Below are 26,057 nucleotides of genomic sequence, written 5' to 3' on the forward strand. Positions count from 1 at the left end.
AAATGGGGTATGTACAAGTGCTACTGGAAACTTGCTCTACTGACAGGATTAAAATAAAATATCTCATTTGGAGCTAGCCTGTACTGAGTTACAATAAACCAAGGAAAAAGCCCAATCACCGATTATATATAAAGTCTTTATTTTTATGCACATATTTACCTACAAAATTTACAGAAAATAAAACAACGCAGAATACAGAGAATACCCTCTTAAGACTTCTTAGGAGCAGAGGGTTTTATTGCTACAGTTCAAAGAATAAAACCTGATGCACATGAAAGCCAGGATGAACACGTTTCATGAAATGGTAGCCTGGTTAAAAAGTCTGTCCTATTACTGAATTTACAGCTTTATGTCAAATGAAATTTAAAAGATTGCTCTTGAAATAATTTAAACCTCAAAATCTTCTAATAAACAGGTAAAAGGCACCTCCAGTTCTTTAAAATATTTACAGCAATCCCAATACTTTAATTCTAAGTTATATAGTACATGTGGCTAATATGCATACACAGTATGTCAATAACACTCTCCAGTGAGAATGGTACTCTCGTTCGTGGCACCGCCCCCAGCTCCCCTGTGACGGACTGGATGATCAAGGACACTGTGCAATCCTAGTGCGACGGCACGCTGACCACAGCATAAAATCCCAATTATCTAAAACAATAACCATCACATTCCCAGACAATACATAATCTATAACTAAACTGGTACTTTCAGAAGCCTCTGGAGTGTTCTTAAAATTATTTTTAAAATAGAAAGTAAATTTAGCATTAAATGAAAACAATGAATAGGAAAGTATCTCCCCAATAGTGGCTGAAGTTCACTATCTGGTTTAACAAAAATTGTTTCTCAAAACATCTGTGATTTCTTGCAACATAATGAAGATGAGTTTTCCTCAGTCCAAGCCCGACTCGGTGGTTTCCCGCATTCTGACCGAGAGGAGTGGAAGGACGGGCACCGCTACACTAACAGTAGGTTTTAAAGAGCCGTGGAGACGGCAAGCTGGCGTTCCTGAAATACTGGTGCGGGAGAACCAAGTCCACATAACGCTGTCCTCTTTGACATTGGCATTGATTTGCTATTTACAGTAGTTTGCAAAAATACATTATAAAAACTGGATGAGGTTCTGTTTCTAAGTTTAACTTAGTAACATACACACATACTTCACCTGCAACAACCGCTGCAGGATCTGAAGTACTAAAGTGACACTAATACTGATACGCAAACAGCCCGCGGTACCAGCGCTGATCCTGGGGGTCCCGCCGTCAAGCTATCTGGGTAAATATTGCACACGTCCTGTCGGCTGTCGCTCTGACCGTCCACATCCAACGGCACAGGGACCCTGACGGCTCTGCTGTGCCACTTCTCCGAAGAAAGGCTGCTGTAGGTCCCAGCACAGTGACTGCAGACTGTCACTGAACATGAGGCCTGGGTTTCAGAATCAGTTTTCCTGTCTGTAACAATAAAAAATTAAGTTTTTAAATACACAGTTCTGTTAAAAACACCACCGTTTATCTATAAACCTCAAAGGGCCCTTGAAGGGTATTAGAACACCTCTCTATGTTTAGTCAAGATTAAGCAATGAAATGATCTTTCAAAGTTTTCTCTGCGTGGAGCTTTCTTCCCAAGTCTTTTTTTTTTTTTTTTTTTTAAATATACATTTTATTGATTTTTTACAGAGAGGAAGGGAGAGAGATAGAGAGTTAGAAACATCGATGAGAGAGAAACATTGATCAGCTGCCTCCTGCACATCTCCCACTGGGGATGTGCCCGCAAGCCAGGTACATGCCCTTGACCGGAATCGAACCTGGGACCCTTCAGTCCGCAGGCCGAAGCTCTATCCACCGAGCCAAACCGGTTTGAGCACCCAAGTCTTTATTATGTGAAAACACACACGTACAATCTTTATTTGATGTATCCCTGTCCCCTGGTTACGTAAAAATCAGCCAATCAACTGGATAAGATAAAATTAGTGTAATTGGACTAATTTATGTGCTTTACCGCAGTGCATAAAATACGAATAAAACGATGTATCTGACAAAAGCATTTCTCTTTTTCCAGCAGTAAATTTTACTTTTTATGAAGTTTTTCAAAGCTGAACTGAACTTTTATTTTCCCGACAGTAAACTTTAATTCCCTCAAGTTACAATGTTAACCAACGGCTGGAATGTGAGAAGAGATGCATCATGATTTTGCATCAAGAAAAATTAAACTGCCGAAACCAGTTTGGCTCAGTGGCTAGAGCGTCGGCCTGCGGACTGAAAGGTCCTAGGTTCGATTCCGGTCAAGGGCATGTACCTGGGTTGCGGGCACATCCCCAGTAGGAGATGTGCAGGAGGTGGCTGATCGATGTTTCTCTCTCATCGATGTTTCTAACTCTCTATCTCTCTCCCTTCCTCACTGTAAAAAATCAATAAAATATATTTAAAAAAAAAAAAAAGAAAGAAAAATTAAACTGTCAGTTCTACCAATTTAATGGTAAGACACTGCTGATTGAATACATCTCAATTTCAGAGGCTGAAATAGTTAAAAAGTCTTAGAATCAATGCGATAAGGAATATTCCCACTATTAATTCCATGGAGACAATTATTGTTAATGCTTGTTTAACTTAAGCAAAAACAGAGTCCTTTCACATGTCCGTACTTTTCAAATGAAGAAAACACTTACGTCATCACAAGACATGTTGTACTCTGCTAATATAGTGCGACACCGCGCGGCGATACTGACATCGTGGTTAAAGGAAAACCCGTCATTTATAAGAGGCGTTAACGACGCCCCACTCGCCGGGAAGGCGCCTCAGCTTCGTTCCGAGCAAACAGCGTGTAAAGGATACATGGAGGGAGCGACGACCCTCTTGTGAATCCCAGCAAAGAACAGGCCGATCAGAGTGATGCAGCTAATGGTGAAAAACGGGTGATTCCACAAGGACGTGAGGAAGGACACCTGGGAAGAAGGGTTTGCCATAGAAAAATGTTAAAAATCTGCAGTAACACAGGTTCCGTCCTACCTCTCCACTCATGCATACACATATGTAACATCTCAGTCATCTAAGATACGGGCATTTGAAGACTGCCAGTAATGCCAGTTCTCTGTATGTCTATGCAACAAAAATGAAAACACGTATGTTTTATATCTTCAATGCAGCAAGACAATATAGCAATATTCCCTCCATTCATTCCAAATACCCGAACCACTACACATTCATTCCTGTAATAAAAAGCCACCCTCCCACAACTATCTACTGAGCCCGCCCAGGGCGAGGCCGATAAAAAGCACACACGCTTCCGTCCCCTGAGGGGACACGGTGCTGTACAGGGCTTTCCCAACATCTGAGGCAGCGCGTGTGCCACGACACGAGTCTTGTGGAGTGAAGAGGACTTGATCTCAATGAAAACACAAGTCACACATGATCTAGTTAAGAAGTTCCCTGTTGCCGAAACTGGTTTGGCTCAGTGGATAGAGCGTCGGCCTGCGGACTGAAGGGTCCCGGGTTCGATTCCGGTCAAGGGCATGTACCTGGGTTGCAGGCATATCCCCAGTAGGAGATGTGCAGGAGGCGGCTGATCGATGTTTCTCTCTCATCGATGTTTCTGACTATCTCTCTCCCTTCCTCTCTGTAAAAAAATCAATAAAATATATTTAAAAAAAAAAAAGAAGTTCCCTGTTAAACAGCTTCCTCAGGACTTGGGCAAACTGTGCCCTGTGCAGCCTGGCCCCGTGGAATCACATCCTGCCGCACGGGCACATATGCTGCCCTCTCCCTCTCCTCTCCACCCGGCTAACCCTGCACATCCTCTACAGCCAACTCCAGCCTCCCCTTCCTCCCTGCAGCAGCGGTGCGTTTGCTTTTGAAGCCACCGAGATTCCGATGGCCACGGGACCCTCCAGTGGGGAAAAACAACGGGCAGCTATCCGTAAGGAAGCAGAGTTCAGGAAAAAAGGGGGAGTCAGATCTGGATCCTCAGTCGATAGCAGAAAACGGGACCACACACAACACTAAGACCATGGGGAGGGGCAGGCGTCCAGGAGCCACGTTCGGAAAACAAGCCGGCACTGAAACCGGACTCCTGGGGGCCAGGGAAGCAGCGGAAGGAGAGAAGCCCGATATCGGGGCTGGCAACAGAAATCGAGTGGACCGGGAAGTGAGGGGCAGCGACGGAATAGGCTCGGGGCCTCTGCGCCCCGGCACACCACGAGGGGCGCACCCGATTCAGGACAAGCCTGAACTTATGAAAGCGCCTGGCAGGCGGCCTAGCATGGTCCCGGTTAAATAAACTTGTCACACGAAGCCACGAGAGGCTGGAAACGTCAGGAGGACGAAGCTCCCAGAAGGATGAGCTCCCAAAGAAAGATCACTATCGCAGAGGCCTGTCTTCTCACAACCTGAGGACAGTGATCCCCACGGGCCCGCTGTTCTCTGTGCCTGCGCGGTGTCAGCACGGACCGTTTGTGCTTTCGTTTTAATGAGATCAGCCGGTGCCAGCCTTCTCTCCTCCGAGGCCACAACCGGCCGCCTCCAAGCAGCAGCGTCCCCTAGATCCGGGGCCCGTGTTTCCCGGTTTGCCAGGTCCCTCTCCCGCGTCCCTCCGGCCAGCCACTGGCTTTGCGTCTGCATCTCGGGCCACAGACACAATTGCTATTGAAAAGGCTTGTCAGGTTGGAGCTTATTAAATACTAAAATATACAGAGCCAACCCTTAGGCTAATCCTCACATTCTCACCTAATTTAGAAAATCATATTAACTACAGAGTTTTGGGCCGATTTCAAATTACATTTAATTCTGTGTTTTATTAAGATCTCAACTAGCTGAAAATCAGCTTGTATTTTTCCCAATTAGAAGTCGGCTTCATTTCCCAGGACAGACCTTTTTCAATCTTCTTGCAGCTTCCTTCACTCTTCCCCTACAGATGGGTACCAAGTGCAGCCTTAAGATCGGGTTTTTATAAATGAACACACAGGAGAGTTTCCGTTCTGCCACAAAAGCCCTCTATTAACATAAAATTCCATCACCAGCCTCCCCTGCTTATTACAACCCACCCCAGTGGATCCAGGCAGGAGACTACATGCTAAGGAACCCCGGCTGCCTGAGCTGCCACACAGCCTGCGGACAAGTCTTCCTAGCAGGCTTTTCTCCTGCATAAGAGGTCATAAATACGCCTACTGAAATGGGCGACCTAATTCCAGTTTATAATGGGGAAGTGGGATTAAGATTTGTGAAAAGTATACATTTTTACATAAATAACGTTTTTACATAAATTTAAATAAATTTACATTATTACATAAAGCTGCAAGGGGGGGACGGACGGACGGACGGACTTCACTGATATATTGGAGACGACTGCTTCTCTAATAAAAAAGCCCGAGCTGGAAATGAAGAGCCGGGTTAGTAGAAAGAGGCCGAATTTGAGAGGCACGCTGCCAGCTTTCATCAAAGGACGCGTCGAGAAATAACATTATGAACCCTGTTATTGCATTGGTATAGGGATACTCCCGGCAGTGCCCAATGGGAGCTCTCTCAGTGTTTCCTATATTAAACTTCAGGCAGGAAATTTTTTTTGGAGATAAACGCGAAGGAAATAAACGCTTTGCTAGCTAAGAAACCTATACGTATATCTTCCCAGACAATGAAAACCGTGGAACTGGCTGTGACCTTATTGATTGGGTGCCTCTGAGGCTAATCTGTAACTCAATTCTGGAAACTGTGCTGGTGCACATGGCTACACTGTCAGTGACCTGGGATCCTTCCTGGTTTTGTCCTCCAAGTCGAATTAATTTCTAGTCTTGACTTTTTATTACATTTATATTGTGCTATTTTATCACTGGCTTCCTACCAGGCCGCCTCAATGCTGTATGGGCTGAGGAAAGGTATTAACAAAGGGAGCTCACAGGAGAAAATGTTGTTTGGTAATTCGTGAAAGCTGGCCCCGAGGACACGAACTGAAGCAGAACGAAGACTATGTTACCCGGGGACGTAAAAACAGGGACAGATGAGACACGGAAAGCTGCACGCAAGTTCAGAAATGAGTGAGGAGGAATCACAGTGGAGTTATGTTTCTTAGGCCTTTTCCCCTGTAAAGATACGTAATTCACAATAGCCAGCCCGAGGTTTTCTGCAGCACATTAGTGTAAGGCATGTTTTTAACATGATGATTAATATCACTGTTAGTAGTAACAGGCAGCAGAATCTAACACTTTCAATGAACAAAGCACTGTTACAGCCAGTATCGCATTTAATGTATTAAAGATTTTAAATCAAAACTTCTACCTTTTGTGTCTCGGGGTCTATTAACCAGTTCCAGGCACCAGTAGCCGTACAGACAGAGACCACTATGAGAAGCACTGATGAGAGATAAACACAAAATTAGTAAGGCACGAGCTCGGAGCGGGTGACACTGCCGCCACCAGCTACTGGTCACTGACAGCCCAAGGCAGCGCACTCGGGGAAAGGCATGGGGGCTGGCGTGGACCCGAGGAATTCTAAACCTGTGACCTGAGTCACTGCGGGTAATACTGTTCCCCTCGTTACTTAGTCAGACATGTGAAAGTTAATGAAATTAAAGCAATAAAACAAGATGGTAAAACTTTAAGATTCTACGTTATATAACTTCCAGTGTTTTGTACTGATTTTGCAAATTCAAATAAAAAGCAAAACAAAACCCCTCTCATTTTCCAATGTAACCAACCAAACAAAGCCCCTTTATGAATGCACCGTGAATTGCCACTAAAGGGTGTGCCTTGCAGACCACTGCTGTTTCATTAAACAAAGGTCAGTGTGACTAAGTGTGTATGGAGCACACGGACCGGGGTCGGATTTTCTTTAAGGGACTCAAAGGCAGGGTGGGGTAGAAATGACTGAGAGTAAGTCTTAGATAAAGTTTCTCTCTCCCCACTTTGCTAGAATTATTTTTAAACGTTCTAAATAAATCATAAGTAAAACTTGGTAAGTGGCATTACTGAAGAATAATAAAAAGGCGGCAAGGCCTCGTTAATATTCTGATCAATACAGTTACTGACTTCCAGCTGGGACACACAGTTTTAAAATGTAGAGCTTAAGCTTCAGAGAGCAATAGAAATATGTCAAATCCTTAATTGTCTAGAAGTCCTGGCCATTTATTTTAAGAAGAAGTAAATCACAGAAAAACAATCTCATTTTAAGTATTTAATAACAATCAAAATTTCAAAATTAGTTCTCAGCTCAGAACAGATTAAATTCAATTTCCTATAATTCTGTTTCCAATAAGAAATATACTACAGTACAGTTTGATTGTAAATAAGCCAAGGAGGGGATGCTCAGACACCCACTTTTATACACACACATTAACCACGCTGTCCCCTACAGGTAAGCACTGAGACCGCAGACCAGGAGCGGTGAAGCATGGCCACTGTTTTGCATTTTATAAGTGAGGGCAGCATCACATATATTCTAAAAGATTGTCAAGTAGCAGTGAAACAAGGTTTTGGAGGTAATTCTAAGTAAACCAGAGAAGCGGAAAAAATCACTACTTGTGAATTCTGACCAATGAGAATTCTCAGGGCCTAGGACTAAAACTTTGCAAACAGATGTAATAAAAACTCCATGAGAAATCTTGGCCTGAGAGACCTGTACCTTCACTACTTTTGGCCCCACCACTGAGTGACACTCGAAGCCCAGCACGTCCCTGATGGGCGCTGTGCTTCTTTCTTGGCAGGAATCAGGTTCAACAATAAACCTCCAAGAAATGAAGACTGGTCCCACCGTAAGTCAGCAAAGCGTTCTGTTTGTACATTTGCCTGTATGTGCTTATGTTTCCACTGGGCAGTAACCTCCATTCTTCCTAATCATATTTTTCAATATTCATGATATTTGTGAATAGACAGTAAAAATGTGAAACTCTTTTCTAGGTTAGGCTGTTAAGCAGCATAATCATGCTGTCAAAACCAACGAATTTCATAACCTTCGCAAGTACAGAGTGGGGCAAAAGTAGGCTTACAGTTGTTCTCATGGAAAATAATCTACACAATAAAGCCCTGAGCGACCGTTATGGCAGAACAACCAGAACCAGAACGACTGGTTGCTATGATGCACACTGACCACTAGGGGGAAGACGCTCAACGCAGGAGCTGCCCCCTGGTGGTCAGTGTGCTCCCACAGGGGGAGCGCTGCTCAGCCAGTAGTGGGAGCATCTAAAGAGCAGCGGGCCTGTGGGCAGTAAGGAGCCAGGGGTCCCGGACTGCAAGAGGGATGTCCAACTGCCGGCAGGGATGTCCTAAGCCGGCAATCAGACATCCCCTGGAGGGTCCTGGACTGCGAGGAGAAAGAAAATTAATACCTGGGTACATTAGAGGGAAACTACAAAAAATAAAGCAGAGAACATCTTAAAAGTAGTCAGAAGAAAACGGGCAGGCAGACATCCCCCAAGGGGTTCCAGACTGCAAGAGGGCGCAGGCCGGGCTGAGGGCGCAGGCCTGGTGCATGAATTTTGTGCACCAGGCCTCTAGTGAAAAAATAATACAAGAATAAACTGTTTTGCAGTCACAACTGTAAACCTATTTTGCCCCACTCTCTATATGATAAATATTTTTTTCCTTAACAAAACTTTATTCCAATCATTTGCAGGTAAATTGTAAAACTGCTAAACAGGCTACTGAAAATTTTATCATATGTGTTGTCTATCAAATTTGTAATATTTGTTCAATAAAAAAATAAATGTCTATTTTAATGGGAAAATCAAAATTCAACCACAAGGACTGTTCTTCAGCCTGGGTGGTGTGGCTTAATTGTTGAGTGTTGACCTATGAACCAAGAGGTCACGGTTCCATGCGGGGTCAGGGCATATGCCCCAGTTTCAGGCTCAATCCCCAATAGGGGGCATGCAGGAGGCAGCCAATCAACGATTCTCTCCCATCCCTCTCTCCCTCCCCTCTCCTCTCCCCTCTGAAATCAATAAAAAATATATTTTTTTAAATGTTAAAAAAAGAAAAGATTATTCTTCGGGGTGGCCAGTTCCCTTTCTTAAAAATTTCTTTACAGTGCATTGTTTACGATGCTGAAGACATTTAGAAACTGTGGAAACAAAAGGAAACACCTATGGTTCAGTAAAGCCAGTGTTTTTGTTATTCAAGCTTTACATGAAAGTAGATCGTTGCGAGGCAGGGAGAAAAGTATCCACTGTCAGTCCATTTCCCCTTTAAAAAACAAAAGCATGCGGCACTTACTTCTCCAGCGCCCAGTGGCAGGTTGCAAGCAATGAATGTATTCCGTGAGTCGCCTCTCGAAAGCCTTGAGATCTAGGCAGAAAGATTGCCGTCCCCGTTAGCTCCTCCTGCTGGTGCGGGTCCCGGGAGATGAGGGATGGACGCTGCACCCCAACTCACAGGCATGGCCGCACCGCCTGCTCCCTTTCCTACCGCGGCTTTAAGCGCCTGACCAACACATCCCGTCTCCTTAGCTGCAATGTCACACCTAAGGGCACCGGCTGGTTCAGGCTCAGAAGCTTCGGGAAATGGTATGTGGGGCAGCGGCAGCCTCCAGCGGGGTCAGAGGCTAGGAGCTTGGGGGGTGCAAATGGAAGCGTCAAAACCCGGTGGAGTTCTGGTTCTGCTGGAGCCGCGGACTTCCATCAGACGGAGGGACCTCGTCCCCCCGCACCCAGGTCTCCCCCGCCTCCGGGGACGCGGGCACCCGATCCCGAGGGCTCGCCGCCTGCCTCTGCGACTTGGAACCCGCTAACGGGGCTCAGTACTGACGGGGCGCCCGCTACCTGCAGGCGGCGTCCGGGTCGCGGCCAAGGGCATCGGAAACCACCGAGGGCGCAGGCAGCCCCCTCCCCTCCCGCCCTCGCCCCCTTCGAACGCGGGAGAGGGGACCTCGGCTCCCCCGACGCCCGGACGCCCTCTCGAGCCGGGGGGCGTCCAAGGTGGCCCCGCGAAAGAGCAGGGTGGGAGGTGGGAGGTGGGGGGAGGTGTCGCTCCCACGATCGCGCTTCTTAAACTTTTTAAAAAGGAAACCGAGAGGCAACCCCTGACCCCGGCAGTTACCAGAAACCACGGCAGGTATTGGGGGTCCAAACTCACGGGGTTTTCAGAGTCAAATGCAGGTAAAAGGAATGAGGGGTACAACCCACGGGGTTTCCAAAATAAAGATGAAGGAGTGAGGGTTCCAACTCACGGGGTTTTCAGAGTCAAATGTAGGTAAAGGAACGAGGGGTACAACCCGCGGGGTTTTCGAAATCAAGGGCCGAGGGCTACACCTCCCGGGCTGATCGGAATAAAGCGAGTGGACCCGCAAACGGAAGTGCGAACGTCCACCAATGAATTACAAACAGCCCCGCACGGGGGCCCGGGTGGAAACCCGGCCCGGGGGCAGTGGCCGCAACGCCCCCCAGCGGCCGCGCGCGCCCCCCGCGTCCGTCCGGGTCCCGCAGCCCCTCGGCCCCCAGGCCGGGCCCTCGCGCCCCCCGGGCTCCGGGCCGCGTCCGGCCACCCCACGCGGTCTCCTCTCCCCGGGGCGGGGTCCCCGAGGCTACAGCCCCTCCGGAGCCCCGCCGGCTTCCGGGGCGAGCCCGGGCCGCGTCCGGGCGGCCCATACCTTCCGCCTGCTCCAGCGAGTTCATGTCGGCCGGCAGCTCCGGTCACGGACGCGCTCCCGCCCGCATCGCAGCTCCGCGGCCCCGCCCGGCCCGCAACACCGACTCCCACCTCTAACCGCTCCTCCCGGCCCCTCCTCGTCGCTCCGCCCCTTACCTAGACCCGCTGCGCTCATAGGGCAGCTCTGTCCCACCTCACAACTAAGACGGCTTTCTATTGGCTAACTTCCGCCCTGGCCTCGGGGCCCGGGGTTGGACGGTCAGCCGGAGGGGCCAAGAACGGCCGGCGTCCGGGCTGGTGTGACGCTAGCGCCGCCTCCTGCCCCGGGGAGGAACTGCAGCCTGACCCAGCCGGTTCTGAGGTTCTTCCTTTCTAGTTTGCAGCTTGATTCTTTCATTCCTGAAATATTTATTGAGCGCCCACTACCTTCCAGGCAGTGTTCCGGTCGTTGACAAGGGCATCAGAAATCAACGAGCTTGCCCTCCCTCTAGGACGCATGCGGAAATAGGTACAGAACTAACTAGAACCCCAAGTAATGGAGATAGTACCTCTTTCCTAGATAGCGAACCCCGTAAGCAAACATTTCTCCTTTGATTACTTTTTTCTCACGATCACTTTCATAAATCATAAAGGAGGCAAACAAAGCACCCCAATACCTAAAACTCTAAAAATGAAAATCTGTGCAACTCGACTACATTTATATTTGATTCAAATGCTCTCCTGTTTGCCTGGCCCGTGTGTCCGGATGGGATGTGGCTCCAAGTTTGAGCGGTGACCTATGAACCAGGAGGTCAGGGTTCGATTCTGGTCAGGGCACATGGCCGGGTTGTAGGCTCCATCCCCAGTGTGGGGCGTGCAGGAGGCAGCCGATCCATGATTCTCATCATTGATGTTTCTCTCTCTCCCTCTCCCTTCCCCTCTGAAATCAATATATATATATATATTTTAAAATGCTCTCCCGCCCATTTCCTCGTGGTCATTCATTCATTCTAGAACTATTGATTGCATGATGCTGCCAGGCACTGGATCAGGGATATGAGCGAGACAGACCAGATCCCTGTCCTCGAAGTGGGAGGGTTACACCAGGCCATAAACACGCCACTAAGTAATTAGTTTCAGATAAGGTTGGTAGTTCTACCAGGGAGGTAAGGGTAATAGGATACAGTGAGATAAAGGAGGGTAGCAGGGGCCAGCGCTCAGGGGGGTGGGGCATTTGAGTTGAGAATCCCAATGGATGAGAAGAAACCAGCCCTGCGAAGATGAGGCCCAGAAGGGTCCACGCAGCATGTTGGGAAGTTTCCATTGAGGGTGCCTCCCTCTGGACGAAACCCTTTCCATCCATCACCCCACTGAGCCCTCCGAGGAGATCATTTTTAAACTTTGGGTCAAAACCCCTGAGAGGGTCATGAAATCCACCTCCCGAGCCATGACTGTTATTTCATTTGCAAGGAAAGAAAGTAAAATAAAAACGATCCGCCTCGTGGAAAGGCGGCATAAGTATTGTTTCATGAGCTTTTCTTTTGGTTGTGTGTGCATGCCTGCTGGGTTCCGACCCTAAAATAAAGCATATACTTAACGGAGGGTTCCAATAAAAAAACAAACAAACAAACAAACAAACCACAGTTTCAAAGTTGGAAAGCCACCAAGCTAGGTATCAGTAGGCTCGCTGGACAACTGAGAAAAATAAAAATGAGTTTGCCCAGACCTTGCAATTATTGTCAGGGCCTGGATTTAAGCCCCAAGTAGCATATCGCCCTGCCCTCCACCTCCAAGTCTTATCCCTCACGGTTCCACTGGGCACCCAGCTGTGCTCAGAGAGGGGCCAGTGAGAAATCTGCCATAGGACAGGATGCAAAGTTGGCTTGGTATCAAGCCAAAGGATGAATGAATCTATTATCTCCACAGAATAAAGGACAAAGCCCAGTGATCAGATAAGGTTGTAGAGAAAGTGGAGCATCCATGCGTTGCTCGGGGAAAGGTGCCGCCGCTGTGGGAGAAAGCATCACAGTTCCTCAAGAAATTAAACACACTGCGGAGTTCTCACCCGGTCCGGCAGTCCCACTCCCGGCTCTCCACCCGAAGAATCAAAGTCAGGCTCTCGAAGACAGAGTTACACACCCGTGTTCATTGCAGCACTGCCCACGATGGCCTAACGCTGGAAGCAATCCAGATGTCGTTGATGGATAAAGTGTGATATCTGGCCGTAACCGGTTTGCCTCAGTGGATAGAGCGTCGGCCTTCGGACTGAAAGGTCCCAGGTTCGATTCCGGTCAAGGGCATGTACCTGGGTTGCAGGCACATCCCCCGTGGGAGTTGTGCAGGACGCGGCTGATCGATGTTTCTCTCTCATCGATGTTTCTAACTCTCTATCTCTCTCCCTTCCTCTCCGTAATAAATCAATAAGATATATATATATATTTTAAAAAGTGTGATATCTGTCAATACCCACCATGGGATATGACAGCCTGAAAAAGGAAGGAAATTCTGACACATGCTGCGACATGGATAAACCTTGAGGACATTATGCTCAATGAAATAAGCCAACTATAAAAGGAAAAGGACTGCGCGACTCCGCGTCCACCAGATACCTAGAGAAGTCGGCTCAGAGAAACGGAAAGTGGGACAGGGGTTGTCCGGCCCCGGTGGGGGCTGGGGAGTCATTGTGTAACCGGGACAGAGTTTCGGTTTTGCAAAGTGAAGCGTCCTGGAGGTGGGTGGGGGTGGGGGTTGCACCACAGTGTGAAAATGGCCAAGATGGTTAATGTCATGTGATGCCTATCTTACCAAGATTTAAATAAAAAATTATCCGGCCGGCGTGGCTCAGTGGTTGAGCGTCAACCTATAAACCAGGAGGTCATGGTTTGTTTCCGGGTCAGGGCACACGCTCGGGTTGTGGGCTCGATCCCCAGTGGGGGGCATGCAGGAGGCAGCAGATCCATGATTCTCTCTCATCATTGTTTCTATCTCTCTCTCATATATATGTATATATATATAAATACATATATTTATATATATTTATTTTATATATATAAAGAAGAAATATATTGAAATTTTTTCAGTTTAAAAATTTGTATACTGGCCTCTCGTTAAAAATATTAGTCTCTCACTGGATCAGGTCCTCCTCTGAACTGTGGAAATGTCCTCTTTTGTAAAAGGATTCTTACTCGGTCCTGAGACCCTCTCACCTTCGCAGTTTCTGAAAAATATATCAAAAAGGCTTTATGAAGACTGATCAAATGAGAACTAATTTGACCTGGTCCTCCTTCACTAAGGGAAAATTCCTTTAACCCAAAACCCTTGGAAACAATTGGGGAAATTGTCATGTTGGTAATTCAATGCATCTTTCCCAATACATTTTGAAAAATGAAAAAGTCTTTCACCGTATTACATACTTCAAATACATTTTCATCGGGAGCCAGGAGGAGCGGATTTAGTTCATATAATTTGCAGACATGTTTACCAGCTACCCTCATTCGCAAGGCCAGTCCTGACTGTCAGAGTACAAGGAGCACTTCTGTTCGAAACCTTCCCTTTTCAGAAAAAAAGAAAAAAGAAACCTTCCCTTTCTTTCTTTTTTTAAAAAAAATATTTTTATTGATTTCAGAGAGGAAGGGAAAGGGATAGAGATAGAAACATCAATGATGAGACTGGCTGCCTCCTGCACGCCCCCTACTGGGGATCGAGCCCGTAACCCGGGCACGTACCCTTGACTGGAATCGAACCCGGGACCCTTCAGTCCGCAGGCCAACGCTCTAACCACTGAGCCACACCAGCCAGGGCAGAAACCTTCCCTTTTCCGTGCAAATCCCCCTTGCAAGTCAACTGGAGTCCAGATTGCTTATAACCAAAGCAGTGCCACTCCTAACAAATCTGTGCAAGACAAGAAAGCTAAGCCCGTGGGTCGGATTCCACCTGCCTGCATGTCTCCCTTCCTGCCCCCCCCCCCCCCGCCCCTCATGCTGACCAGGTGGCGCCCTCCACCCGCTGCAAGTCTCCCCAAGGGAGATTTGCTGGGCCACAGGCTGTCCATGGGCTGGAGGAGCTGACAGCCCCCAGTGATGGCGAAACCTTTGAGCTCGGCGTGTCAGCATTTTGAAAAACCCTAACTTAACTCTGGTGCCGTGTCACATATAGAAATTTTTTGATATTTGCAACCATAGTGAAACAAAGACTTATATTTTTGATATTTATTTTATACATTTAAATGCCATTTAACAAAGAAAAATCAACCAAAAAAAATGAGTTCGCGTGTCACCTCTGACACGCGTGTCATAGGTTCGCCGTTACTGGTACAGGGAGGCATCCTTTTGTGAAACTCGAGTTTCAGTGTCATGTGTGTGTGTGTGTTTCTACGTGTATATACTGGGACGTGATCTAACATGGATTGCAACTGTGGGAGGGGGTGAAATAAAAAAAGTTCCTCCACTAGAACTGAAGCTGCTGGGCCCAGAAATGTGGCCTTTGCCTTGCCCCCAGCGTCTGAGCGGTTTCTGGCACCCAATATTTGTTGCATGAAAGAAAAATGAAAGAAGGAATGCCCGATTGAAAAAATGAAAGATAAAGGAAATGAGAGAGAAGGGGACGGGAGAGGAGTGACTGAGCAGGAAAGGGAAAGTTAAAGGAACAAGAAAAGGAACTGAACAGTGAGCCCAGAGGCGCGCGGGCCTGCGCCTTCCCGCCGACAGGGGGCGCTGCGGGCCGCCGGTGCTGCCAGGAGTGGCGCGGTGGGCGGGGCCTCACGGGGGCGTGAAGTCGAGTGGGCGGGGCCTCGTGTGGCCGGGCGTCAACTGGGCGTGGTCTCCTGGGGCGGGGCGTCGATGGGCGTGGCCTCGTGGCGGTGCGGCCTCTCGGGGGCGGGGCCTTAGGCGTGCGGGCCCAGGTGAGAGAGGAGAGGCTGCAGGGAAGGGGACGCAGCTGGAACCACACCGCGGCCAGGTAAGCGTCCTCCGAGGCCGGGCGGGCCGGGCCTGGCCTCACTGCAGTCCCTGTGCCCCTGACCCCTCACGGTGGGAGCTCGGGGAGCCGGAGGCGGGGCCAGCACTCAGACTCGGTTTCCAGCTCCTTAAGGCCTCAGTTTCCCCAGCTGGTCAGTGGGCAGATGGGCTGCACGTGTTGCCCCGGAATGAACCTGGGGGGCTCCAGCGCCTCTCAGGGCCCCTCTCACCCCAGGTGTCCTCACGCGGTGCAGGCGGTGCTCTCTAGGGAGAACTCTTGCTTCTCCATTCGGCACTCCCTCCAACATTGATTGAGGCCCCACGTTTCGCCATGCCGCCAGGCTTCCCCGTTTCCTGTGTGCACAGTGGGAGGGCTGGGCTCTGTGAGACCTTGCAGTGACCAGAATTAGTCACTTTAGCAACTTCACTCATTCTGCAGCTGTTCATGGAACACCTTCGATGTGGCGAGCACCCTCCAGATGCCGGGGAAACCGTGGGCGGACAGGCAAAGATCCCTGTCTTCCGGGAGCCCGCCTTCCTACCTGGGATTCCCTAACGCACACAGGGTAGGTGAGCAGCGCTCCTCGGCACGGCCAAGGCCACCACGGAGAGGCAGGCCCAGACCCGGCAGCGGAGCCTAAGAAGACGCGCAACTGGATGACGTGTATCCTGGGCCAGGAACAAGACATTAGGTAAAAACGGAGGTAATCGAATAAAGTCATTAACAGTGTATCAATACAGGTTAATGTGAGACGTTAATCATAGGCAAATAGGCTAGATGGGAACCCTCTTTCATGGGTACCATCTTTATGGTTTTTCTGAAAATTTAAAACTGCTCTAAAAAGGAAGGTTTATTTTTAAAATGTGTGTGTGCGTGCATGCCTGGGTGAGTGTGTGTGTGTGTGTGTGTGTGTGCGCGCACACACATGCCTCTCTGTGTGTATGCATGCCTGGGGCTTGCATGCCTCTCTGTGTGTGCATGTCTGTGTATGTGTGTGCATGCCTCTGTGTGTATGTGTGCATGCTTCTGTGTGTATGCATGCCTGGGGCGTGCATGCCTCTGTGTGTGTGTGCATGCCTCTGTGTGTATGTGTGCATGCTTCTCTGTGTATGCATGTCTGGGGGGGTGCATGCCTATGTATGTGTGTGCATGCCTGGGTGCGTGCATGCATATATGTGCATGGGTGTGTGGTATATTAGATGGCAATGAGTGACGTGGAGAAAATGAAAGCCCGGTCAGAGGGGCAGGGAGCACAGCTGGTGGGAAACGGGGGGGGGGGGGGCGGGGGGGGGGGAGGCGGGCTGCTGAGAACCTGACACTGGGGCAGAGTCCTGGATGGAAGGGAGGGAGCCGGCCATGTGGCTACGGAGGGGAACCCAGGGAGCAGCAGGGGCGAGGCGCTGGGGGTGCAAACAACTAGGGGGCTTGCTGGTTGCCATGGAGGGAGGGGCTGGGAGAATAGGTGGAGGAGGGAATTGGGTCAGTCAGGTTGGGGGGTACACTGGGTGGAAGGAGGGATGGGCATCCCGGTCAGGACTTGGCATTGACTCTGGGCCAGATGCGGGCAAAGCCGTGGCCTGGCCGCCTGCCCTGTGGCTCAGAGCTCACCTCACCCCGCCCTGCCCTCCTCTCGCACCCTCGCGGCCTCCTGAGGCTGTGGAGCGGGGTTCCCAGAACTCGAGCTTTAGGGCCAAGTCCTGGCCCCACTTTTTTTTTTTTTGTAATCATCACCTGAGGATATTTTTTCCATTGATTTTTATAGAAAGAATAGAAAGGGCCCAGCCGGTGTGGCTCAGTGGTTGAGCATCGACCTATGAACCAGGAGGTCACTGTTCGATTCCTGGTCAGGGCACAGGCCCGGGTTGCAGGCTCGATCCCCAGTGTGGGGCGTGCGGGAGGCAGCTGATGGATGATTCTCTCTCATTGTTGATGTTTCTATCTCTCTCTCCCCCTCCCTTCTCCTCTGACATCAACAAAAATATTAAAAACAAGAAACCAGAGATCTTTAAAAAATAATAATAATATCCGTTGCATGGCTGTACCTCAATCTGTTTATCTGCTCACTGGTGAAAGGTATCTTGGTTGCTCCCAGGTTTGGGTGATAATGAAGAAAGCTGCTGTAAACGTTTGTGGGGTGTGTGTGTGTGTGTGTGTGTGTGTGTTTTCAGGTCACGCGGTGTGTTTGCTGACCCGCCTGGTTGCCCTGTTTAGCCATGCACTGACCCCTCCTCTACAGAGCATCCCGGCAGGAGCCCCAGGCCTGGCTTGGTTTGTGTCCCTCGGATAGCACCACGGCACCACGCTCTCCCTATTTCTGGAGGCTCCCTGGAAATTTCTCCAGAGGAGTGTTAAAATTCAAATTGTTTTCAGTGAAATTTGAAATTATGATGGAACTTCGAAGAGTAGACTCTTAAAAATCTTTTTAATTTTAAAATTGATCCCCACTGGGTCCTATCCTGAGAACTTAATAGATCGGCTGTCTCATAAGTGGAGGTAATTGAGATACAACAGTAAAAAGTTAAAAATAATCGTCCCAGCGTTCCTGGAGGCTTCGGGAGTGACATGCACATTTAATTTGAAATTGCGGGGAGAGCGCGAGGGCTCTTTCTGGCGGCGAGCGGGGTTTTCTGTGCGTAGAGACAGCAGAACCCGATGATTTCTGAGCAGCACCGGGACGGGGGTCACTCTGACACCCATTGGTGCTCCAGAAGGAAGAAAACGAAGCAGGGACGAGGCTGGGATTTTTTTTCTTCAGATTTACAGATGTGTGATCTTGGTGTATGATGTGCCACTGCATATGTTTGTTTATTTTTTAAAAATGTGTTTTTATTGATTTGAGAGAGAAACATGGATGAGAGAGAAGCATCATTGATCAGCTGCCTCTTGCGCGCCCCCTGCTGGGGCCAGGGATGGAGCCCACAACCTGGCATTGTGCCCTGACTGGGCATCAAACCGGAGACCTCCTGGTTCCTGGGGTGACACTCAGCCAGCTGAGCCACGCCGGCTGGGCCGCAGGGGCTGTTTTTAAGGAAGGGACAGGAGCACAGAGGGCGCTGGGAGGGCGTTTCTCGGGCCTCTGGGACCCTAGCCGGGCTGTGCGCCCGCCTTTCGCAGCTTGGGCTGCGGCCCAGCTCGCCCAGGTGCACTAGGGGTGCAGGGAGCCTTCGCTGCCAGGGAGAAGTGGGAACTTACCGTACCCCGTGCTGGCTGGGCAGACTGCTGCCTGAGGCTCTGGCGTTTGAGAAGGCCAGGTGGGCAGGAGCTGGCACTGCGGGGGAGGCGGGCAGGGTGGGGGTCCCCCGAAGGCTCGGGCCGCTCTGCCAGGGGGGTGTCTGGAGGCCTCCCCTCCCCCGCCGGCCGCTAGGCTCCAGGTCCCCCGCGGCGTTTCTCCTCAGAGCGGCTGGCTTTCTTGGCATCGCCCGCCCAGTTGCTAGGAAGCCGAGCAGGGCACATGCAACTTCCCTTTGACTTGCTCGCCTGCAGCCATCTGCCTGCTCCTTCGCGGCCCGCAGACCGGCCAGGAGCGCGGCGGAGGCTGGCGCGGCATCTGTGCTCCCTTCGGGGACGGGAGCCTTTCTGATGCTCCTTCACCCCCTCAGCCCAGGGGCTGAGCAGCCCGGGGGCTGGGCCCCTCGCTCCTCCAGGCCCAGGGCTGTCTCCATCTCCGGGGTGAGTCCCAGGCGCGCGGTAACCGCACGGCCCTCCAGTGCGGAGGGCGGTCTGCGCCAGTCAAAATGCCCTTGGCATGTGGATATTTGTAACCTCCCTCGCGGTGTCTCATGCCTCGTACGGATGCCCGCGCATCACTTAGGAATCTTCTCTCGTGGGCTCCGTTGTGCCGCTCCTGCCGGATCCGGTCATGGCGGCAGGGAGTCACCTACATGAATGGTGATGTCCATGCAGCCTCCAGCAAAGAGAAGTTTAAAAAAACAGACTTTTATTTATTTTTCTTAAAAAACTATATATATATATATTTTATTGATTTCACAGAGGAAGGGAGAGGGAAAGAGAGAGAGAAACGTCAATGATGAGAGAGAAGCACGGATGGGCTGCCTCCTGCTCGCCTCCTACTGGGGACTGTGCCTGTAACCCGGGCCTGTGCTCTGATCGGGAATTGAACTGTGACCTCCTGGTTCATAGGTGGATGCTCAACCACGGAGCCACGCAGGGCTGGGCAAAAAAACTGTCTTTTTTAAAAAAATATATTTTATTGATTTTTTTTACAGAGAGGAAGGGAGAGGGATAGAGAGTTAGAAACATCGATGAGAGAGAAACATCAATCAGCTGCCTCCTGCACACCTCCTACTGGGGATGTACCCGCAACCCAGGTACATACCCTTGACCGGAATCGAACATGGGACCCTTCAGTTTACAGGCCGACGCTCTATCCACTGAGCCAAACCGGTTTGGCAAAAAAACCCCTGATTTTTAAAAAAAAGCATCAAACACCACCCACGGCACATGTGGCCCAGTGGGTTGGGCAGCCATCCTGTGCACCGAGAGGTTGCAGGCTCGCTTCCTGGTAGGGGGCATGCAGGAGGCGGCCAGTTGATGTTTCACTCTCACATCGATGTTTCTCTCTCTCTCTCTCTCTCTCTCTCTCTCTCTCTCTCTCTCTCTCTCCCTTCCTCTCTTTCCAAAAGAAATCAATTTTAAAAACCGCTTAAAACAAGAGAATTACCCAACGCCGCCTGCTTCCCCTACTTTCAGATTCACGAGGCTGAAGCCGCTCTCTGCCGTGCGCTTCCGGCTGTCCCTGGGACAGGGCTGTGCTTTCGGCGGTCGGCTCTGCACAAGCAGGTGAGCAGGGAAACCAGACGGAAATAGGAACAGGCCCACAGAACGGGGCTCCAGGAAGAAAGAGGGGAGCCATTGTTCGCGCTTTTAAGATCCGGCGTGACCGAAGATTGAGTCACCTCTGCGAGCCCCCGGGCTGGGAAGCTAATGTATGGACGGCGGGAAATAATTCCTCCTTCAGGGTAATTTTGTCTGTGTGGGTTTCGGAGCAGTAAGCCATCTAAACCTTTTCTGCCGACTTCTTATTCTCCCCAAGAGGGCTACTTACACGGGGGCGAAGGCGCGCTCAGGTAAAGTTCTATTGTTGCGGCTCAATTTGCTAAAAGCTTTAGCAGCCATTCAGGTGTGTTCTCGCTGTGCAGACTTTATGTGTTTGCTAAAATTGGCGTTATTAATATTTGCTATTCCGGAAGTCCCTCAGGGTCAACTCGATCATATTAAGCCACTCTGCTCTAACTTGCGTTTCCAAAGTCATTTGGGCTCCGGGAGCTCACACAGACCTGGGGACCGGAGGGGCCTGGACTCTGGGTTCTGCAGTCAGCGCCACCGGGGAACCCACTCCTCCCCTTCTCCCGCACCCCACACACTTTTGGTGCTGCCCTCTAACCGTGGGTGTATGCACCCGAAATGCAAATTTTTTTAAAAATATATTTTATTGATTTTTTACAGAGAGGAAGGGAGAGAGATAGAGAGTCGGAAACATCGATGAGAGAGAAGCATCGATCAGCTGCCTCCTGCACATCTCCCACTGGGGATGTGCCCGCAACCCAGGTACATGCCCTTGACCGGAATCGAACCGTGACCTCCTGGTTCATAGGTGGACGCTCAGCCACTGAGCCACGCCGGCTAGACTGCAAGCCAGTTTTGAAGGTGACCTCGTGTAACTGCCGTTCCCCCTCAGCGGTGGAGTCCTTGTAAGTAACTACGTAAGTCCACGTGGCAGCTCCGACTCTTGCCTGGGAGCCACGGCGGTGATCTGGCAAAAGCCGTTTTCCTGGGACCGCATTGGAATTGATTTTTGTGTGTATGAACCTTGACAGGGCCTCTCTCTTGCCTGCATTGAAGATGAGGTTGGTGTCAGATTAGATGAATAATTCAGAATTGAAAACCACTTTCCTCGCCCGCGGAAGCCGGGCGAGTATAGGAATGAGGAGTGACTGTTCGCGGAGTGAGCTTCCCCGTGACCTTTCCTGAGCGGGAGACTTCGAGGCCTGGCCCCTACGCCATCTTCCCCCGGGGCAGGTTTCCGGGGCCCTGGCCCGAGAGGGACCCAGAGGCCGAGGTGGGAAACCCTGGCTTCCATCCATGAGGGCCTCCTCCACATCAGGCGCCCGGATGAACACATCCAGGCCTCATAGCAGCACAGAGAGGGGACTGTCCTCATATCCCCACTTTACAGGTGAGGAAACTGAGGCATAACCACGTTAAGTAACCTGTTCAGGCTTCTCAGTTAGTAGCAGAGCGGGGATTAAAACCCGGCAGTTGTGCCCGGCCGGCGTGACTCAGTGTTTGAGTGGTGACCTATGAGCCAGGAGGTCACCGTTGATTCCTGGTCAGGGCACACGCCCGGGCTGCAGGCTCGGTTACCAGTAGGGGGCGCGCAGGAGGCAGCCAATCAAGGAGTCTCTCTCATCATCGATGTTTCTATCGCTCTCTCCCTCTCCCTTCCTCTCTCTGAAATCAATAAAAAAAACCCAAAACATACTAATAATAATAACAAAACACCCTCCCAGGGTGCTTTAAAAAATAAACAAAAAACTTTCCCAGGAGCCTACGATGGCTGAAGTATAGCTTATCTTTTTCTTAGTGTTTTTAGGGTTTTTTTAGCCATAAAAGTTCCCATCCACATCCACGCCACCCATTTCTCGTTCTCCCCTTTCTCCTCCCCCCCCCCCCACCTCCGCCTTCCCTCTTCTCCCTTCCCTCTCTGTCATCAGCTTAATAGGACGCTGGCCAATGGTGGAGCGAGGGTGTGCAGGTTTGCATGGAAACGGTACACCACGCTGCCACATGCTATGATTTGGAAACAGCATGTAATGTTTGCTTTTGAAGCCCGACAGGCACCGGCTGCCGAAGGTCCCATCTCTTGCATCAGCAGCCGTCACATCTGTACCGAACCCGAGACGGCCTGAACAGCGAGGAGTTAGAGTGGCTGTGTTATCTTCTGATCGTTGTTTTTCCGTACTTTTGTAAATGCGTCTCTAAGCGCCATCAGGGCGGCCCCTGGATGTGAAGCAGGCTCTTTGCAGTCCTGTCATCTGCTCCTGGAGGATGTCATGGTGTGGGTGGCTAACCGACACGGAGACTTTTAAAAAAAAATATGTTTTCATTGATTTCAGAGAGGAAGGAAGAGGGAGAGAGAGAGAAACATCCATGATGAGAGCAGAATCATGGGTCGGCTGCCTCCTGCAAGTCCCCCACTGGGGATGGAGCCCACAACCCAGGCATGTGCCCTTGACCGGAATCGAACTTGGGACCTTTCAGTATGCAGGCTGATGCTCTATCCACTGAGCCAAACCAGCTAGAGCGAAAACTAAGAATTTTTTTAAAACATGTTTTATTGATTTTTTACAGAGAGGAAGGGAGAGGGATAGAGAGTTAGAAACATCATCGATGAGAGAGAAACATTGATCAGCTGCCTCCTGCACACCCCCTACTGGGAATGTGCCCACAACCCAGGTACATGCCCTTGACCGGAATCGAACCTGGGACCCTTCAGTCCCCAGGCCGACGCTCTATCCACTGAGCCAAACCGGTCAGGGCAAAAACTAAGAATTTTTAAATTTAGTTGAGAGACTATAGCTCTGTAAGACAAAGAGGTCATATCTAGACACGGTTCAGATAGGAATACACTATTTTAAGGTTTAACCTGTACAGTCTCAAGTGCTGCTTTGGAAGCGAAATTTTCTTTTGGAGCAGAACTTTAATATTTAATTAGGATGACTCCTCTATAGAGACGGAGGTGGAGCCATAGTTCAAGCACTCGGCCACTCTCATGTTCTGATCCTACGTTTCGCTTTTGCTGTTGTTCACGGAGACATTCTTAAGGTTCCTTTCACGTATGCGGCGAACTTGAAGTAGAGGCTCTTCATCTGGGAGATTTTAAAGCGTCTTCTGGTTACAAGCCAAGCCCTTGAGGAGGGACGTTGCCGTTTGCTTGTTCTGAGTTAAGTGGGTGAGACAAACAAATCACTTGTCCCGGTAGGAACAGGTACCAGCTGGAGTCGCAGGGGCTGGGAGAGCTTCAGAGACGGGTCCGTTTGATAAGCGGCAGCGTGTGGTTGACGCCTGGACACTTTTATTCTGCGCGTGTCTCAGGGCAGGGAGGGAGCCCGGGAACCCACGCCGCCGGCTCTGCTTCTTCCAGATGTAATTGGCACGTGACCTTATGTCAGTCGCAGGGGCCCAGCGTGACCATTTCCCGCGTGTCTGTACCGGGTAACGACCCGCACACTCAGTCTAGCCGACATCCGGCTTCGCTGTGCTTGTGGGCACCTCTAAGCAGAAACAACGGAGGTCTTCCCGGAATCTCCAGAGTTCTCTGTGCAGCGCGGGCGCTGGCTGATCATCGGCTGTCTTCATTTTGCCAGGCTTTTTTTTTTTTAGAGAGAAAGAGAAACATCAGGAGAGAGGAGAGGGTAAATTTTGGGGGACAAGAAATCAGAACTGCCCATTAAGATGGCAAAGAAACATTGCTGGCGTGTTATTCCGCGCTTTTCCTTAAAACCGGCCTCACTGGCCGTGGCGTCGGAATGTTGGCTGCGATGCATCGCACAGGGCGCTTGTGGACGATTTTGGACACGTTGAAATTTTCCTTGAATTATTTCCCCAGTGCAGGCTCTGCTCATGCTCACTTGGCATCTTAACTGTTTTATGTGATGACTCTGGTTCTACTTTTTCATTGCCCCCCACGCCCCTCCCCACCCGCAAATCCCCAGCCACGCCCACAGAGCCTGCCCCCCCCAGCCACGCCCATGGAGTCTATCCCCCCCAGCCACGCCCACAGTCTGTCCCCCCCCAGCCACGCCCATGGAGCCTATCCCCCCAGCCACGCCCACAGTCTGTCCCCCCCGCCACGCCCACAGTCTGTCCCCCCAGCCACGCCCACAGTCTATCCCCCCAGCCACGCCCACAGAGTCTGCCCCCCCCAGCCACGCCCACGGAGCCTATCCCCCCAGCCACGCCCACAGTCTGTCCCCCCCAGCCACGCCCACAGAGCCTGTCCCCCCCCCAGCCACGCCCACAGAGCCTGTCCCCCCCCAGCCACGCCCACGGAGCCTATCCCCCCCAGCCACGCCCACGGAGCCTATCCCCCCCAGCCACGCCCACAGAGTCTTTCCCCCCCAGCCATGCCCACAGAGTCTTTCCCCCCCCAGCCACGCCCATGGAGTCTGCCCCCCCAGCCACGCCCACGGAGTCTGCCCCCCCAGCCACGCCCACGGAGTCTGCCCCCCAGCCACGCCCACAGAGTCTGTCCCCCCCCAGCCACGCCCATGGAGTCTGTCCCCCCCAGCTACACCCACAGAGTCTGTCCCCCCCAGCTACACCCACGGAGTCTGTCCCCCCAGCCACGCCCATGGAGTCTGTCCTCCCCAGCTACACCCACGGAGTCTGTCCCCCCCAGCTACACCCACAGAGTCTGTCCCCCCCAGCTACACCCACAGAGTCTGTCCCCCCCTCAGCCACGCCCATGGCCCTGGGTGTTGCACTCACTGCAGGATGCTCGCTCTCCCCAGGGCCGCTGGGCAAATGTGTTGGTTTGAACTTGAACCCCTCTCCTCTCTCCTGCGCTTGCTTGTGTGATACACGTTCGGGAGGGTTTGAAAAGTCAATGTTTGACTTGCATAACCTTATTTGAACGGCCTTTTACGCTCCCCCCGCTGTCGGCCCGAGGGGGCTGCGTGGCTGGCTCGGCAGCCAGAGAGACGCCGAAGGGACTCGCGGAAGAGGCACCTTCCAGGCTGGGCACCCGGCCCCCTCCCGCAGGGCCCGGGCAGGGGCTGGCAGTGGGGGCGGAGGTTAACTCGATGGGAGGGGTGTTGCTGGTAGAGCTCTGCCTTGTCTCCTGAGAATCGCAGCGAAGGGCACCGCGACCCCCGGGGACTCCGTCGCCTCGGATCCCGCACTCCAGCGGGGAAAGGGTGACAGCCATTTTATAAAAATAACATTTCTGACTATTAGAGGATGAGCAGCGCTCAAGGCGGAACACGTGGGAGATTCAGCAATGTCACAGGCGAAAAGACACTCACCCCAGGGGTGGCTGCTGGAGCCGCCTCTGATGTTTCTCTCCACGAGTTTCCTGGCACATTGACAGCGCGATTCCCCCGCGTGGCTCCTGCTCCTTCCACTCCTCAGCACCCCGACCACCTCCCCCTGCCGGCCTCCATCCCTTTTCCCTCCCCCCTCCCCGGGCGGGCATTTCTTTGGGGTCTAACTTCCCGTTATTCCCATTATCTGGTGATAAACGTCTTTCTCCACTCGGCCTTGCCGGCTTCTCTTATTATTTCCTGAGGATAAGTGACGAGAAATGGAATTCTTGACTCGAAAGGAATATACATGTAACACCGAAATAAGAGTCGATCGATTGACTAGATGTCACGCATGCGGAAGAGGAAACTTTACATTGCAAGCCCCAGCATCGGTGTGAATAGCTGGGCACTCTCCTGGAAAACCCCGCAGTGGCAGGGCCACGGGCTGTGGGCCACACTGCCCCGGGGGCTGGTCCCTGTCCCCCCACTTAGCAGTTGGGCACGTATCTGGG

The 26,057-nt window shown here is 51.0% G+C and overlaps 1 protein-coding gene and 1 long non-coding RNA gene across 3 annotated transcripts; one reads left to right on the forward strand and one right to left on the reverse strand.

The window, feature by feature from the left end:
* Positions 1–115: 115 nt before the first annotated feature.
* On the reverse strand, positions 116–10,702 carry CNEP1R1 (CTD nuclear envelope phosphatase 1 regulatory subunit 1). 2 transcript variants are annotated; one of them, XM_059668094.1, is made up of 6 exons: positions 10,566–10,702; positions 9,194–9,265; positions 6,264–6,337; positions 2,832–2,941; positions 2,666–2,720; positions 116–1,451 (listed from the first exon to the last, which is right to left on the reverse strand). In XM_059668094.1, exons 1-6 carry the CDS (start codon positions 10,588–10,590, stop codon positions 1,410–1,412), a joined length of 378 nt encoding a protein of 125 aa, XP_059524077.1. In that variant the 5' UTR covers positions 10,591–10,702; the 3' UTR covers positions 116–1,409. The 2 variants fall into 2 exon arrangements, with proteins under 2 accessions (XP_059524077.1, XP_059524078.1); XM_059668095.1 differs by lacking the exon at positions 9,194–9,265 and having other exon boundaries at positions 10,566–10,685.
* Positions 10,703–15,418: 4,716 nt separating this feature from the next.
* On the forward strand, positions 15,419–25,765 carry LOC132217606 (uncharacterized). The gene is made up of 4 exons (XR_009448928.1): positions 15,419–15,499; positions 15,938–16,190; positions 20,210–20,299; positions 25,478–25,765. It is a non-coding gene; the product is annotated as an uncharacterized LOC132217606 (long non-coding RNA).
* Positions 25,766–26,057: the final 292 nt, after the last annotated feature.

This window comes from Myotis daubentonii, chromosome 15 (assembly GCF_963259705.1).
Source record: "Myotis daubentonii chromosome 15, mMyoDau2.1, whole genome shotgun sequence".
Lineage (NCBI taxonomy): Eukaryota > Metazoa > Chordata > Mammalia > Chiroptera > Vespertilionidae > Myotis > Myotis daubentonii.

What these genes read in the sequence shown, in the direction of transcription:
- CNEP1R1 (XM_059668094.1), bottom strand. Translation starts at nt 10,590, where the DNA reads ATGAACTCGCTGGAGCAGGCGGAAG. An exon ending in TAGACCCCGAGACACAAAAG is followed by an intron (nt 2,942 to 6,263) that starts GTAGAAGTTTTG and finishes CCTTCTTCCCAG; the next exon opens with GTGTCCTTCCTCACGTCCTT. An exon ending in AGGGTCGTCGCTCCCTCCAT is followed by an intron (nt 2,721 to 2,831) that starts GTATCCTTTACA and finishes CCACGATGTCAG; the next exon opens with TATCGCCGCGCGGTGTCGCA.